Source organism: Spodoptera frugiperda, chromosome 31 (assembly GCF_023101765.2).
Source record: "Spodoptera frugiperda isolate SF20-4 chromosome 31, AGI-APGP_CSIRO_Sfru_2.0, whole genome shotgun sequence".
Taxonomy (NCBI): domain Eukaryota; kingdom Metazoa; phylum Arthropoda; class Insecta; order Lepidoptera; family Noctuidae; genus Spodoptera; species Spodoptera frugiperda.
This window is the reverse complement of record NC_064242.1, coordinates 6,838,428-6,854,632: the sequence shown is the minus strand read 5'-3', so window position 1 is coordinate 6,854,632 and position 16,205 is coordinate 6,838,428. Positions and strand designations below refer to the sequence as shown.

Here is a 16,205-nt window from a genome sequence, read left to right as displayed (position 1 = left end):
GCGGGATCCAAGACAGTCATTCATTTCCCTGTGACGCGCCGGACTTCAGTGTTCCGGTGTTTTCATGTTTGTATCTACTGTAGATCCTAGCTTACAGGAGTTGCAGCGGTAGGGGAGGTTGTGGCGGGCTTGTCTCAATAAAAAAGACACATTCAAACAGATAGAATTCGAATATATTATTATTTTTTACCCTATTATTACTTTACATGTATTAAAAAGCCATAGATTTAGTTTGAAAGGTCAACTACGTAAAATTAAAAAGTATACTGTCAACAGTGTTAACGTCATTCATATTACTGTCACTGTCATAGTCACAGATGTCATGTCAGGTGATCCAGTCGTATATTACTTTTGGGCTTTGTATATTTTAGAAACGAAAGAGTAACTATTGTCTCGCTGGTTTTAATTTATTTTTTAGCATAATATGTTGATATTTAAGTGTGGCCTGATAATTTTAACATCTACTTATATTGTATCGTAAGTACCATGATGATAGTAAATTAGTATTACGTTGTTTATTTGTGTTATATGTTTTGATGTGTAATTCGCATAAAAAACCGATCTCAATGTTCATTTGCTCAATAAATTGTGCTACCTAGGTAGTACTTTCTTGCTTCAATTTAATGTTACAATGTTTCATAGTGTAAGTGTTGTTCTCTTTAGATATCTTACAATACTTGTTGGTCTGTTACTTTCACTTCCATTCGGAATGTGATAGTTATTTATTTTTTATAGTAATAAATTTCCTTTCTTTACATTCCAGTCTGTGTTTCCAAGTTTCGCAAGACACAAATTCTTTGGATACTGGCCTTGCTTTTTTGTTCGTAGCCAGCGGAGCAATTGGTGAGAGGGATTTTTATCTATGTTATATAAAATCTATGTTGAAATAAATTTAGTACTCGCTGTACTTTAAGTGCAGTGATTATAATGCATTATTCACACTGTGATACAGATAATTGAAATGTTGAATTAATCTATTCAAACCTAAAAAAAGCAATGGGGTCAATTCATTCATGTAACATAATTTTTATATCATGTTTTAATTAACAAATGATGAAATGAAACCTAACTACAATAATATTAAGCATGTTATCTAACAATAGTTTATTTTTATAAAATTAATATTTTTATTTAAAAGCGGTTTTATTATTGGTGTTGTAAATCATATAAAGTCTCATACATCATTTGAATTAGTATTATCATGAAACTATGAAAGATGTCTTCATCCATTTGAATTTATTCTTAAAATGAAACACATTTGACTACTATAATCAATTTTCAACATAATAGAACAAGCTGAAGAGTTTGTTTGTTTGTTTATTTGAATGTGCTAATCTTTAGAACTACTACTCCGATTTAAATAATTATTTTTATATGGCTATGAAATATCATTCTATGACCAATTACAGACAACCAGAGGGTGAAACAGTTTAGAAGCAGCTAATGGTTATTTAAAAAAAACAGATATCTTTTATAGTTGCATAATATCCAAATTCATTATAAAAGACTATATTTACATATCATTACTAATATTTGTGCTAACAATTTGTCTGTTTGCAGCTGGCAAAATATTGTATGACAGATACCAGCAAATACATATACTCGGTTCATTAACACCCAATCCGAATGTTACTTCATTTGCAAATAGGATAGCTTCCTTTTCAGCCTCATTCCTCTCACTGGGCTTCCTGGTATATTTCTTCCTTTTCCTGTTTAAGGTAAGATCATTATTAAATAACAGTTAAACACACACATAGCATCTTTTTTTTAGGGTTCCGTAGCCAAATGGCAAAAAAACGTAACCCTTATAGATTCGTCATTTATTTTGTCTTATTACCTCATCATTGGCTGTCCTAATGAAATGTCTTTTTCGAAAATCTTGTCTGTTCCAGTTATAAGAGGTGGTCATTAAAATGCATTATTAGTATGTTAATTAAACCAAGTTTTTTTATTCATCTAACTATTACTAACATTGGATTTTAATTGTATAAAAAAATATTAAACAACTTACCTACCATTCACCTTGTTTGATGTTTGTGTTGTACATTTTTGAGATTTGTACATAAATGCCTTTGTTATGTTGAGAAATGAATATTTTTTTCCATTATTAATATAGCATGTGATTGTTTATAGGTGGATAATCATTGCCTGACGGCTTTGAATATTTTTATATGTGGATTTGGCACTTTATACATATGGATGCAGGTATGTACATTTTCAAGATTTCTTTCTTTTTCTTATAATGTTTTTATGAATATTGTATTGATGACTCTTTGACTTGACTGACTGACTACAGTATTAGAAATTCTCTTGAGAGTTTCAAATTAAAAGTTTGAAATAAAAATAAAACTGGCTAAATGACAATGTTTTCTTTTTCCTTCAGGACCCTTAATACGAGTTAGAAAGAAAATGAAACAAGAGCGCTTTGATTGGCCGGCACGAATGAACTAACCAATCAGAGCACAGAACATGGTCTCGTTTCGTTTTCGCTAAACGTAAAACAAACTCGTACTAAGGGTACTGAAGAATGACAGACATGGTGTTATGCTTATGTTACGCAATTATCTATCTCTTGTTATAAAAAAAAAAAATGTTTGTAGAGAATGTAACACTTGCAAAATTGCTACTGTAATTTTCAACTTTAACTTACATAATAATACGCATTACATTTGAATTGTGTACACGTACAATGTAATTAGCAAATTAAAATGTGCGAATCGCGAAGCTTTGTTGTCTTGATACTTACAGGTTTTAATCAAATAGGAACACAACATTATATAACATAAAACCGCGACAAAGAAACCGCGGTATCCTATAATTTTTCGGTAATTTAATTCCGATCCCCAATCCGATTGTTAAGCGTGCGTCTAGTTCAGCAGTGAAAGTTTTCAGGCTGATTATAATGATAATGATGATGTTGAAGAAGAGCGTTATAATTATATGTAATTGTTTACGTAGCACACATTACTACGTTATAGTTACGTAATAGCACCCAGTCATTAGGCGAGTTAAAATACCCCATAATGCGTCGTCAGTCATAGGATTAAATTCAGTAACCCCTCGTCAGGAGTCACGTTTGTGTCCACGAGACCAACGACGCAATAAAGTCGTTCATCGAAACGCCTTTACTCAAACTCAAATATACAATTTTTACGCTCCTAGTTATGCATTTTTGCCTATCAAATCAGGGTTTCTTTTGCTCTCATGCATTTTATGTGAGTAAAATTATAAAAGTCATTCAGGTCGTATTTGATTTAAAATAATTTCGACTCTAATATACATCGACCGTAATCGTGAAGATTTAACGCTTGCGGTTTGTGGTTACCTTAATCGTGTCTACCTACCTAATTTTTCATGTGATGACGATGATTTGTACATTCTCCAGTAAACTACCTAGGTACTTACACATTACAACACGGACATATAGTCCAGTCAATTTAGGAATTCACCTCGGAATTCGAGATACCCAGCTGTAATTTTGTATATACTTGTATATTGACCCCTAAAACTTGTCTCAAAACCTACATATGGTAGGGTGTAAGCAACCCTTAAAATTCAGGGTCAAAGGGCCCAAAAATCGTTTTTTGCGGTTTTTTCGAAATATCTCATTTCCTATGGGTTTTTGGTAGTTGTATTCAATAGCAATATTGTAATATACAAAATTTTCTACAACTTTTGTCTAAACTTTTTTTTATACGGTGAACCGTTTTCGAGATAGAGGGCGGAGAGGGCGCGGGCACTGCATCTCTTCAAAAATTTTTTTTTCGTCTTACCTATCCGTGATGGTTGTCTATGGATAGGACATTAAAAAATACGTCATGGTTCCTAAAACCATTTTTCGTCAAAATCAATCGTTTGAAAGATAGACGCTTCCAAAGTGGAAAAATGAGGTCTATAGAATGTGTCCTGCCCTCTAACTTTTAAAATAAGTGAGTAAGAAAACTAAAAAAAATATATGCTGTAGACTTTAATGGAAACTTTCAACAAAAATTGGTTTGAACGAGATATCATAATTAGTTTTTAAGAATTGATTAAAAGAATTGAGAAAGTGGAAAATTAAGTGTGTTTTTTTAAAAATGTATCAATTCTTAAAAACTAATTATGATATCTCGTTCAAACCAATTTTCGTTGAAAGTTTCCATTAAAATCTACAGCATATATATTTTTTAGTTTTCTTACTCACTTATTTTAAAAGTTAGAGGGCAGGACACATTCTATAGACCTCATTTTTCCACTTTGGAAGCGTCTATCTTTCAAACGATTGATTTTGACGAAAAATGGTTTTAGGAACCATGACGTATTTTTTAATGTCCTATCCATAGACAACCATCACGGATAGGTTAGACGAAAAAAATTGTTTTTGAAAAGATGCAGTGACCGCACGCTCTCCGCCCTCTATCTCGAAAACGGTTCACCGTATAAAAAAAAAGTTTAAACAAAAGTTGTAGAAAATTTTGTATTGCACAATATTGCTATTGAATACAACTACCAAAAACCCATAGGAAATGAGATATTTCGAAAAAACCGCAAAAAAACGATTTTTGGGCCCTTTGACCCTGAATTTTAAGGGTTGCTTACACCCTACCATATGTAGGTTTTGAGACAAGTTTTAGGGGGTCAATATACAAGTATATACAAAATTACAGCTGGGTATCTCGCATTCCGAGATTCTTACCTAATTTTGCCTTATTTGACTGGACTAATACTGTTTTTTAAGGGGGAAAAACATCCGATGATACGGATATCGGTTGCTTTACCTAATACAACTTAGCTAAATCAGAAACATAACAAAATAAACTACACAACTGCGCGACAAATTAATTAATGCGCTTAGTTATTGGCAGATTCGTGGTTTCGATTGTTGTTTAATTTCTAATTATTTCACGACGTTTTCCTTAATCGTATGTCAGTGGTGTCTAAATACTTACCTAGACTAGAAAGTAGGTTACATTCGAAAAAGTCTTCTTTATAATATTGAAATCGCATTGACTGACCTTTACCTTAACACCTTTATTTCTTTTAATTTTATTGTAATATTCTAAAGTTTTTCTTCTTTGTTTCAGTGCATCCTTACGACTTATATATCGACTCTGTTTTATGACAAAAGATTGACGTTGTTTCGGCAATGCCTTGCCAATGTGAGCTTCCTTATTTTGGTTTTAATGGCGATATTCGGAACTGTAACATCGTTTTTGCCAATGAGTAAGTATTTTCCGCATTGTTGACTATAAGTATTAAAAATGGCACCGCCCGCATTCATCCGTAAACCCATAAAATATCACTCTATGTTATAAAAATATTACTTTTATTAAAATAATCAATACCTTGATCGGTAATTTATATTCCTTAATGATACTTTTTTGTATACTTTCAGATGGTTCCAACGCGATTTACTTCTGTTTCATCGTGACTTCCCTATGTAGCAATTTATTAGCCGCAATATTTTGTGTCTTTATATTGACTTTTGAAAAAGAATATGAATATTTTTCTGAAGTAAGTTTCACATCTTCGTAATTGGTGTGTGCAATAATCTTGTTTAGGTAAATCTGTACATGACTAATTGTTGTTTAATTTAATTTCAGGGTTTACGATCGGAGCTTCTGCTCGACGATGGCAGTACATTGGACAATGCATCATTGTCGGACGTGGATAGCATATTTGGGGCCCAAGAATCAACTTCAAGTACAATCGTCATAAAGGGTAACATCACCTGCGCCAAGGTCTCCTGACCCGAGGCCGTGCCCGACGCGGGCACGGTACTGCAACAAACTGCTGCCGGCACTCCCATGTCGCCGTCTTACGGCAGTTTTGGTAATACTAAGATTAATATTGATACTATTAAGAAGCTTAATAATAACAATAACGAAAATCAAGATGTCGTTGATGCCCTCGAAGACAATGACAGCGGTATGTCATCCGAAGAAACCGACGAATCTCTTAAACTTAATTTAAGCCCTAACAATAATGATAACGTAAGTAAAAACTTAAGTTCAATTGTAGACGATAAACAAGAAGTAATAACGAAGTGCCTAACTATAGAACCTCATTGTGCTGAGCACAGGAATGAGATTCCGAGTTGTTCGACCGATGTTAATCATGTAAGTGTTTTTATTGGAGACGAGAATGCCAGGTCTCACCAGGCGGAGCCTAAAGATCTGAATGTTGATAAAAGTGTTTCAGAATATATTGTGATAGATCTGACATGTGATGTCGACAATGTTCGTACGTTGTCTAAAGCTAAAGGTAAAAAGAAGAAGGTTGTCGGTACAAAAAAACGTAACGTTGATTGTGATTATTCAAGTATACCTAGCGTAGCATCTAGCCAAAGTTTAGTTCCTGTTGCGAACAACGAGATCGCTAATACCGAGAACCAGAAGTTGCTCAGCTTGTCTCTCTCAATACTTCTCGCTGCCTTGCTGCAAGCGATGCGCTGTTTCGCCCAGTTCTTAGAAGATATTGTGGTTCCTCAGCGGTAATAACTAATTATATTGTGTTCCTTTGTATTTTTGGTGCAGTATTCACTATTATATTATTATTAATATTATAAAATATCAATGACATTATATTTAATTACATTGTAATTATTGGTTTTATTTATTATAGACATGTTTACGTAGAAATAACGACACAACATCGTGATAATAATTTAATAAATTACTTTTGAACATACACAAACGCTACTATTTATTCACACACATCAAATAAATTAATGAGGTTATAGGTCGTACACTAACCGATTATTTCTATTTATTGTCTGAATATTATTTCACTAGCATTTCAGAGTGACGCCTCGTTGATCACTGTAATCAGTCTATTGTTTGTGTTATGGCACTTTTTCTTCCACTTATTGTTAGAGTTTATGGCGTGCATTTCTGGAGAGTTTGGGTGTTCAGGGATAGTGGAGGCTTGTGGCGAAGAGTTGGCCACGACGATGGACCAGCGTCGGCCACGTCGCTCGTTCAGATTCGGCAGCTCGGCTATTAGGTTGTTTTCGTATTCACTTAACATTAAATAGTTTTCGACCTGGAACAATAGTTTTGAATAAACAAGTGCTAGTCATATTTAAAGGCTAAATTTATGGATGCTGCTCATTTTGACCTAAAAGTGGTGTGTTTATCATTATTTGAAACAGTTACACAAAACAGAACATAGTACTAGTACCTTATTACAACTAGTGATACAATCACCCCCGCAGTCTAAGTCCTCGAGTAGGTGTTCTGGTATATCCAGATCGAGATCGAGGTCCAAACCGCCCTCCTCGCTGATGCAGGTCAGCTCGGGCGGCACGTTGGGCGGCGGAGAGCCGAGGGTGCCCGGCCGTATACTGTCCAGTAGGAGGTCGCGGCCCGTACGCCCTGGTGCTACAAATTCTGCTCCTAGAACTAAAATTGTTGAGTATTGTAGAAGGATCTGATAGAACGATTTTTAAAAAGGAAATGGAGTCCGGATATGTCAAATACTAGTGGCACTGTAGGGTATAATTTAAAACTTCCAGAGATTTCGGCGGATTTAAAAAATATGCGTTCGTCAAAACCCAAGATCTCCAAGTTTCGATTCCAACATCATTTAAAATTTAAGACATACTTAATGGGGGTTTTTAGTGTGTAAGTAGATTATGCACCTAAGTTTGTGCTTGCATTAACTAAGCCAATAAGTGACTCATACCAGAATGCAATAAAATTGACAAGAGTGTAGATTTTAAACGGTTTTATTTAGCTTTGTTTGGATCAAATTTAGTTGGAATTTTACCCGTTTCATGACAACAGATCGATCTGATACCTGCACTTAATCTTGATGACCATATTAAAACAGCTTAACAAAAATAAAGGAATACTTGTTCGATACTTAGTTTAAATTATAAGGGTAGGTACCTAATGCGGTGGCTGCGCCTGCGGCTGTGCGCGGTTCACGTTCGCGACTGCGGCTACGTCGCGACGGCTCGCACGTTGACTCACAGTTTGCAGTACCACCGTTTTCTCTGAAATTATTAAAATAGTTTAATATTTTGGTATTCAATATAACTATGAAACCCACTTTTTACTTAACATTTTGTTAATGTAAAATGTTTTCGACCCATAAGTTTTGGTTACGATGGGGCTGCCGTAGCCTATGGGTTAAGTCTCTAAAAATAAAATAGAATTAAACTCTAATTAAACAGATTTATTGAACATAAATAACTATGAACATTGAGGTTAAGGTTCTTTCGAAATTAGTACTAATAACTTACTTGGTGTGTTTGTGCGCTACACTGCGCCTATGAAGATCTATACAGAAGAGAGACAGGGATCCGATGAGGGAACACGTCGAGCTGAAGTAGTAACCTGCTTTGCCACCGCAACCCACGTTTATGTACCCTGGGAAATTTAGAAATTATTTATTTAGTTTTTGTTAGTTAGGTTACGTGGTAAAATAGGCGTTACAAGTTACAATCTATCGAAATCTCGAGTCTGGCAAAGTATTTTTGGGTTCTGAAATCGCCTCTAGTAGCTTTTTTTTTGAGGGGGAAAATCATCCCATGACTTCTCCCGCCTTGGGCGAGGCGAGAGGGAGTGTCAGACTCTTACTGACTAAAAACCACCCCGTTCCTACTCTTGCCTGTCGAGCCGGAGCCCCGGTAACCCGCTAGGTAGTCCGCAGCTCCGAGAGCTTAGAGTTTGAACTTTGTTTTCGGTGTATGGCAATAGGTTAGACGTAAATACCTGACAGCGGCACCCCAATGGCGATGGGCACGGCCTGTGAGCACTGCACGAAGCCCCAAGTCCGTGCGAAGTTACGAGACCGCACTCGCTCGTACGTATACATTTTCAGCGAGTAGTGGTAGCCTCCGCAGAATATGCCTGAAAATAACAATATTGCTCGAGTAAATTATATTTGCCTCTCTTATGTCCAAGTAGGTATTACTAGCTGTACTTAGATACAGATGGGTTTCTTAATTATTATTTTTATCTATGAAAAAATATATTATATTATTTACTTAGAAACTTTTAAGAGAACACGTGGTGCCCTCTACTTATATTGAATTTCTCTAACTAGTACTATTTTATTTGAAGATGTTCATGTTAAACTAGTCAATACAATTACCGTAAACCCAAGCAAACATGACGTATCCTCGATAAGAGCCCTCAACAGCTGTGAGCGCCATGGTAGCTAGTCCACATACGAACACAGCTGCTTGCGTGAGATACTGCCGAGCTATGCGGCATTCAGCAGAGTTCTGGCGCACGAGCAGTCCAAACGCTGCACAACCCACTGCCCAGGCCAGGCCAAGGTACGCCTGCAAGAGTTCCACGGTGTCGCCTAAACCTGGAATAATTTGATAAGGTATTTTAGGTTTCTTTTGGAAATAAAACCTCTTTAGTTTTGCTGTAAAGTTCCTTGATCTTATGTTCGTCAGTCGTCAATATCTTCTACTAAGATTAAGACGGTTAGGTAACATAAAAGTATAATGTAAGATTTTTTATTAAATAAAATAAATTACCTTCTTCTTCAGCATGGTAAGCCAAATAAAATATCGGCGTGTTAATACCAAACGCTGATATTCCAGTTGACATGAGCAGGATCCTCACTGTCTTTGACTTCAGTGTAGAAAAATCGAAGAATGGCTGACGATCATCGCTCTTGTTCCTGTCTTTCATCTTCCGTTTGATCTTATTCTGATTCTTAAGGTGCAATATCGCTCTTCTCTGAGGATGGTATAGAGATGCCGACCGGTAGAACGTGCCCAGTATGAACGTTGCGAATACTACTCCCGTCACAGCCTGCAGTCCTAGACGCCAGCCTATTGCTCTAAAATTTTAAAAAGCAATAGATATGATTAGTACTCAAACAGAGTAGGTTACCTCAATGATGATGTTTCAATAACTAATTGGACCTAATTGGATTGGATTGGTAGGAACTACTAATTGGACACAAAAAGAATCTGGAGTTCCCAAAGCATAGGTTTAGATGAATAGCGATAGTGGAAAATTACTATTCAGTTATGCATCGATGAAAAATAGATCCTGTAACACCTTAATAACTGAGGAGGTAGATCATTCCCGATGTCACTGTTCTAAGAAAGCAACTATTATTGTTTACCTTATGGCACCTTTGATGAATGTGGACATAACGGCGATGCCGAGTCCGCTGCCGCTGACGATAAATATCTCGACGAGCTCTCTTCTTCGTTTGAAGTATTGCGCCACCATCAGGGTTGAGCAGTCCCTCGTCAGGCCCACGCCCACACCGACTACCGTCCCTGGAGAAAAATAAATGAAATTGTTTGACTTTTGTAGTAAAAATAACTAAGATAGAGCATTTCGCATTTTGAACTCTTTAGTCAAGAGATTTATTTATGTAGATACCTAGTATTAGTATTTATTTTACTACGTTGTTTCTAGGTAACAAATCTGATACCATACATTCATCACAAGTTGAGGTAAATGTAGGACTAGAAAAATATTTTCACTGCTGACTACCTACGCTTTCCAGTAATCGAAACGTATCCGCGCGTTTCTTTTTTCTCTTCGCTAACAAACTCATTAAATCTTAGCGGATTGCATTGGTATGTTTCTAACAGAACTACTTTAAATATTTGATTGCGAAGTTTAATTTCATTTGCTTAGCTCAGCTGTGAAAATTGAATTTTTATTTACTTCATTTGGTATGTAATTTCAGTAGTTTAATACGTCTTTCAACAAACAATTTAAGTAGACTGGTTATTGTTAGTCCTCTCATTTCCGGCCCTAGACACAGAGTTAAGAGGAATTTACATAAAACAACTTTTTTCTTGAGGGCAGAAAATCATCCAATATCTTCTGCTGCGTTGGGTGAGGCGAGAGAGTACCAAACTCTTACCTACTAAAATCGCCCCATTTCTACTCCTGGTTCCGGAGCCGGAATTGGAATTTTTATTCGGATTCTTAATTCTAACTAACTCACAATGGTGACTATCGCCTATATCTTCAAGCTTGGCCATAGTGGCCAACCTTGGCGACTACGGCCAAGTTTGGCGACTATGGCCAAGCTTGGCGTCAACGGCCAAGCTTGGCTACTGTGGCCAAGTTTGGCGACTATGGCCAAGCTTGGCGACTATGACCAAGCTTGGCGGCTACGGCCAAGCTCATTTGTTATAAATGGCAAAAATATGTAGGCGATATAATTAATTAAATAATTATAGCAGAATTTAAAAGCATATTCTATATTTAGTAAGTATCCATTTCCTTGTAGGTATAACATAATGATAGATTGATGACAAATGCCAGCCGTTAATTACCTACTATGCAAATTATAACAATTGACTGTAACAATTGGTCCTAATAGGTACCGTATTGATATACAATCGATTTAGTTACTATGTTTGTTTAATATTAATATATTATTTAAGTACAATGTGCATCATGTGGGAAAGTACAATACATATCTACAAACAATAATGTTTGTGAAACAGCTTAGCTATTCAGTTCTCAAATAAATATAATTATACGTTTTAATGGTCAATAGATGGAAACAAATAAATATGTACCTAAGTACATATAAAGGGTGTCCCAACAAGAACGCAAGATTTAAATATTAAATAAAACGCAGATATTTTTAAAAAAATCGTGAAAGCTTTATAATATCGTAAAGTAGAGAGGATGAGGTTATCTATGGAACAATACATCGGGCAGTAGCTGCTGCTGGTTTGCTGAAACATACGCGATCTTTCAATGAAATTTTCAATTACCGTTTTGCATAAATGCTGCGGTATTTCATTAATACAGCGTCAAATTTCCTTTTTAAGGCTTGAGTCGTCGTCGGCTTATTTGCATAAACCATCGACTTTAAGAAACCCCAAAGAAAAAAGGCTAATGGTGATAAGTCACATGATCTAGGCGGCCAATTCTGGTCTTCAAAACGTGAAATAACACGGCCGGGACATGTCTGATGCAGCAATTCAATTGTTTCTCTGGTTGTATGACATGTGGCGCTATTTTGTTGAAAACACATGCCCTCCAAATCCATTTTTTCAATTCGAGGTACGAAAAGACTTGTTATCATTTTACGATACCGAACACCATGATTGACTGTTTGCGCTTGACCTGGCTCATTTTAATCGTGTAGCGCTCCATTTTTACTAACCTCGTACCTTATACTAACAAAAAATAACACGTGTTCAAATGTCAAACAATGATACTTCGAATGCCGCCAAATTTAAATCTTGCGTTCTTATTGGGACACCCGATATATTTAGAATTAGAGGCAATGTATAAAAAATAAGCAGATTACGCCTACGCCTGTCTGCTACGGGCCTACGCGCGTCTACGTAAATTCTACGAAAAACGGATAAACTTAAGGATAGCTAAATTCAATGATGAATGAATGAATATATTTTCAATGTTTGTACTTATGTTGTTGATAGGCCTTAATTTAAAAAAAAGTAAAAAATAAAATAATGTTATTACATAATTACTTCTAGTTAAATTCACTACCAAAACTAAATTTACTTTCCTTGGTACCTCCCAAAAGAACTTACCTAAAAGTCACACAAACAAACAAAATACAATCGGTCGAAATACGAGTAAACACGAAGTCGTGAGCAATGGCAACATCGCGACGTTTAGTGGTGTTTTCAAACTGTTCAATAATATTAGACATTGCAATCATATTTATTCAGCTAGCGACTTTGCTCAGATAAAGCTGCATCAGATTGCGGTTCACACGATGCCGTCTATTTTCTTCTCATGAAAGACTCCCCCCCCCTCCCCTTGAATATAAACCTATAAATCTTATTTATTTCTGCTTTTCGTAATTCTTGCTTATAAATATGTAATAATGTTGGTTATTTGAAATATGAGATTTTAAATGTATTGATACTGAGTTAGGTGAAACGGATTTTTTGGCTATCTACCTATTAGTTTAGTTAGAATCTTAAATTGGAAATAGTTGAAACAATAATAAGCTATACCAATAGTCGGTAGGTAAGTACCGATTCACGGAGCTACCGGGTTTACCGGGGCTCCGGCTTGAAAAATAGGAGTAGGAACGGGCTGGTTTTTAGTCAGTAAGAGTTTGACACTCCCTTTAACCTCGGCCACGGCGGGAGAAGTCATTGGATGATTTCCCCCCTTTAAAAAAAAAGTACCGATTCACAGTAATAACAAATAAATTGTACATCTACGGAAACAATTCAAATGAATTGTAGCTATTGACTATTTTTAGTGGTGCTGTCCTATTGCAATAACAGTTGTTGTGTTTTAACGTTATTGTACGTGTTAGTGTTACAGTTGGTGCGAAGTGCTATCGTTATCCGCCCATCATTGCTCGCACATTCATAGCTCATTGCATTTGTAGTGGCCGTTGCAATACCAATCGAAAGTCGGTTTTACGCTGCAATATACTGTTACTGAGATAGTAAGCATGTAAAGGGGGAAATTATCTCTATAATACGAACTGTCGTTAGTCGTGTAGCTCCCAGTTGTGAAAGTTTTCCTCATATCTGACTGCGCAAGCTGGAGCCAAGATACGCAATCACTATTTCCTATGTAACTAAGAGCCTGATTTCCCTGAAGATAGCGAGAAACACAGCGTAAGTCTAACTTTAAACATTATTTGAAAGCCATTCTGTTGAAATATTGAATTTTATGATCAAAATCGTTGTGTTCCCAAACTCTAGACAAGAAGTTTAACCATTAAATTTTATGGGGTCCTGTGTCCGCTGTCCGTTCCAACTCCTAATTATTTGTTCCCGAATTAAATTCGATCGGACAGGGATAACTAGTAATTGGTCTTCACGGTCTTAGAATTTGTAATGCCTAGGTAGGTGTATTTTTCTTTGATTGCCTTTTTTGACAGGACCCTATGAAAATCATGATAGTTTTTAGCTTGAGTGATGATTGTTAAGAAAATTCAACTATAAAAATACTTGTTGTAGTTATTGCTTCAGAAGCAGTTCATTGTAGCGGGTAGCAGCGTGCAGCGTCCCAATTTAAATGCTAATGCGTTCAGTTTGGCGCCAACGCGTTATCCTTGAAGATAGAACCAGCTCAGCGCGTGCATTGTGCGCACGCTATGCAGTTCGCTTAGCATTATGATAACTAATATAAAAATGTATTTGGTATAAAGTAATATTTTTGGATTACGATAAATCTCCGACATCTAACATCTACTATTTGTATAAGAAAGACTTAATGAACCGTTCAAGTGGTACTTAAAATAGATCTATTAAAATAGTTTAGTTAAAAACGAGATAATCCTACTCTTTAAAATACTATAGAATTATTTAATTATCTTGTGTGGATATTTCATTATTTTCAGTAGAAACAGCGTCATTGTTACGAATGCTTTTCAATAAAATATGTCAAAGTGAATTAATACGATTTGTGGCTTATTCGGTAATAGCCTACGCGCCATTCTGCAAAATCCGAGTTCGTTTCGTTGAATTATTCCTTAGGATTATTTACTACACAGAAAATCCAACTTAAAATTCTAAGAATCGAAGTACCTAATAACAATTTATAGCCATCGGATAAAAATAAAGTTATTTTTCAGAATCTTCTATGATTTGTTATTTGTAAATAAAAATAAATAGTGTTATGTAGATGTAGATGGCTAAGCAATAAATAACTCATTTCAATAAATATTCCGGATTCTATTTCGGTTGGATTCGGTGCGAGTGAATATGTAGATATCCGCTTATTTACACAGAGACCCAATTAGCGGATACCTTTGAAGTTGACTTAAACGGGTTTCGGATATGAATCTGACGAAATAAATTGAGTTGTCAGAATTGCACGCTGCGGTTTCAGGTGCATTAACGTTCCAATTATTTATTCTGTGTTAATGCAAGTGTATGCGAACGTCCTGGCCGGATTCCTTAAGATATTTTAGTAGATATTATTAGGCGCATCATTAATATTACTCAGTATGAATTTTGTAACCTAGATCCTTGATACTCTACTGATTAGATTTAAATGAAAACCCTGCTGCTCGTCTGTAATCATTTGAACAAGATTTCTGAACGTTTTACTTTTTGAATGTTAAATGGGACTAGTTATTGAATACGAACATTTTGATGAAAATTATCACGTTATATCATTAAGACGTTATCTAGACCGGACTAATAAAATAATTAAACTGTTTAGACATAGAATGAACATTCTTACCATAGCTGAAGAAGAGCTGGTGGAACTGCGTGGCAAACGAGGTGAAGAGGCAGCCGAGGGCGGCTACGAGCCCGCCCACCACCGCCGTGACTCGCGTGGATTTGCGCACGCACAGGGCCACCGTCACCGGCGACAGCGCAAGCGCCACTCCCGCCGACAAAGCACCCAGACATCCTGAAAGACATAATACATTCATTATTATCCATTCATTTTTATGTTGTGTTTTTTATCATGCCAATGTCCTCAATCAAAATCTCTGGGAAGATCTCGGTTTGTGACAGAAACTCCATACAACTAAAGGCAGGAGGGGGCAAAACGGTTCACACCAGCATCAATGAAACAGCATTTATCTAGTCATCCACTTGTGTATAGATTCTCTTGTTCTAAGATCATATAGGTACTTATTGGTTAGGACGCATAATTTTTCTATACTTTAATAAATTAAGATTCAAATTACAGCATTTGCTTCAGTATTACAGTCGCCATCACATGTAAAATAAAAATTTGTCTAAGAAAATACAAACAGTACACAAATAAACAAACAGTCTTAAATTAAACTCGTTCACAAATTGACGATTACGGTTTTATCTATAAATAGAATAGTAAACTTCAGTGCTTCAGCTGTGTACATCACGTTTTTGCTTAGCAAGTAGCGGTCGGCCACAAAAAGCTCGTGATGTTTATTGTTATCCAACGTCGTAAAGATTCGCGTGCAGGCATTCCGTCTGCCATGTAGGGACGCGTGCCTCCTCAGGGCTGGCTCCCACAATACCAGATTTATGCCAAAAATATTTATGAACACACCTTTATATGTGTTAACCGACAGTTTAAATAATTTGACATAATGTTATTGCTGCTCATCTCCTTTATACACTTGAAGTACGAACAAAAAATGTCCGAGCTCATGAATTATCCATTTCGTGATTTATTTCGAACCAAGTTTCTCTTGTTTCTTTATTTTTAAAAGTAAAGTGATATGTTAATTAGGTGTCAGTCAATGTAATGAATGCTTTTGGCACTCAGAATGTCAGTTGTTATTCCAATACAAGTGACAGAAACTTTCTTGAGCTTGTGTTCCAAGGA

The 16,205-nt window shown here is 35.9% G+C and overlaps 3 protein-coding genes across 8 annotated transcripts in view; 2 read left to right on the top strand and 1 right to left on the bottom strand.

The window, feature by feature from the left end:
* The first annotated feature begins 291 nt into the window (after nucleotides 1-291).
* LOC118281757 (uncharacterized) lies at nucleotides 292-6,581 on the top strand. 3 transcript variants are annotated; one of them, XM_050707280.1, is made up of 7 exons: nucleotides 292-477; nucleotides 764-843; nucleotides 1,561-1,718; nucleotides 2,134-2,205; nucleotides 5,064-5,202; nucleotides 5,375-5,493; nucleotides 5,583-6,581. In XM_050707280.1, the coding sequence occupies exons 1-7, from the start codon at nucleotides 425-427 to the stop codon at nucleotides 5,727-5,729; spliced, it is 768 nt and encodes a 255-aa protein (XP_050563237.1). In that variant the 5' UTR covers nucleotides 292-424; the 3' UTR covers nucleotides 5,730-6,581. The 3 variants fall into 3 exon arrangements, with proteins under 3 accessions (XP_050563237.1, XP_050563240.1, XP_050563239.1); XM_050707283.1 differs by having other exon boundaries at nucleotides 1,666-1,718; nucleotides 5,583-5,729; XM_050707282.1 differs by having other exon boundaries at nucleotides 5,064-5,204; nucleotides 5,380-5,493; nucleotides 5,583-5,729.
* LOC126912897 (uncharacterized) lies at nucleotides 5,787-6,581 on the top strand. The gene has a single exon (XM_050707284.1). It carries the CDS (start codon nucleotides 5,787-5,789, stop codon nucleotides 6,474-6,476), a length of 690 nt encoding a protein of 229 aa, XP_050563241.1. The 3' UTR covers nucleotides 6,477-6,581.
* A 52-nt stretch (nucleotides 6,582-6,633) lies between these two features.
* LOC118275998 (monocarboxylate transporter 10) overlaps nucleotides 6,634-16,205 on the bottom strand; it is a 111,315-nt gene continuing 101,743 nt past the window's right edge. For all 4 annotated transcript variants that reach the window (XM_050707272.1, XM_050707274.1, XM_050707273.1 and 1 more), the window contains 9 exons: nucleotides 15,123-15,296; nucleotides 10,078-10,237; nucleotides 9,479-9,786; nucleotides 9,082-9,303; nucleotides 8,700-8,837; nucleotides 8,228-8,354; nucleotides 7,872-7,978; nucleotides 7,162-7,382; nucleotides 6,634-7,023 (listed from right to left, as the gene is read on the bottom strand). In XM_050707272.1, coding sequence (XP_050563229.1) covers nucleotides 6,778-7,023; nucleotides 7,162-7,382; nucleotides 7,872-7,978; nucleotides 8,228-8,354; nucleotides 8,700-8,837; nucleotides 9,082-9,303; nucleotides 9,479-9,786; nucleotides 10,078-10,237; nucleotides 15,123-15,296 — 1,703 coding nt within the window. In that variant the 3' untranslated portion in view covers nucleotides 6,634-6,777. The remainder of the gene's footprint in view (nucleotides 7,024-7,161; nucleotides 7,383-7,871; nucleotides 7,979-8,227; nucleotides 8,355-8,699; nucleotides 8,838-9,081; nucleotides 9,304-9,478; nucleotides 9,787-10,077; nucleotides 10,238-15,122; nucleotides 15,297-16,205) is intronic.

Excerpts from the sequence above, each read along its gene's own strand:
- LOC118281757 (XM_050707280.1), top strand. The coding sequence starts at position 425 with ATGTTGATATTTAAGTGTGGCCTGATAATTTTAACATCTACTTATATT. Across the intron at positions 844-1,560 it reads CGTAGCCAGCGGAGCAATTG|CTGGCAAAATATTGTATGAC; the intron begins GTGAGAGGGATT and ends GTCTGTTTGCAG. Across the intron at positions 1,719-2,133 it reads TCTTCCTTTTCCTGTTTAAG|GTGGATAATCATTGCCTGAC; the intron begins GTAAGATCATTA and ends GATTGTTTATAG.
- LOC126912897 (XM_050707284.1), top strand. The coding sequence starts at position 5,787 with ATGTCGCCGTCTTACGGCAGTTTTGGTAATACTAAGATTAATATTGAT.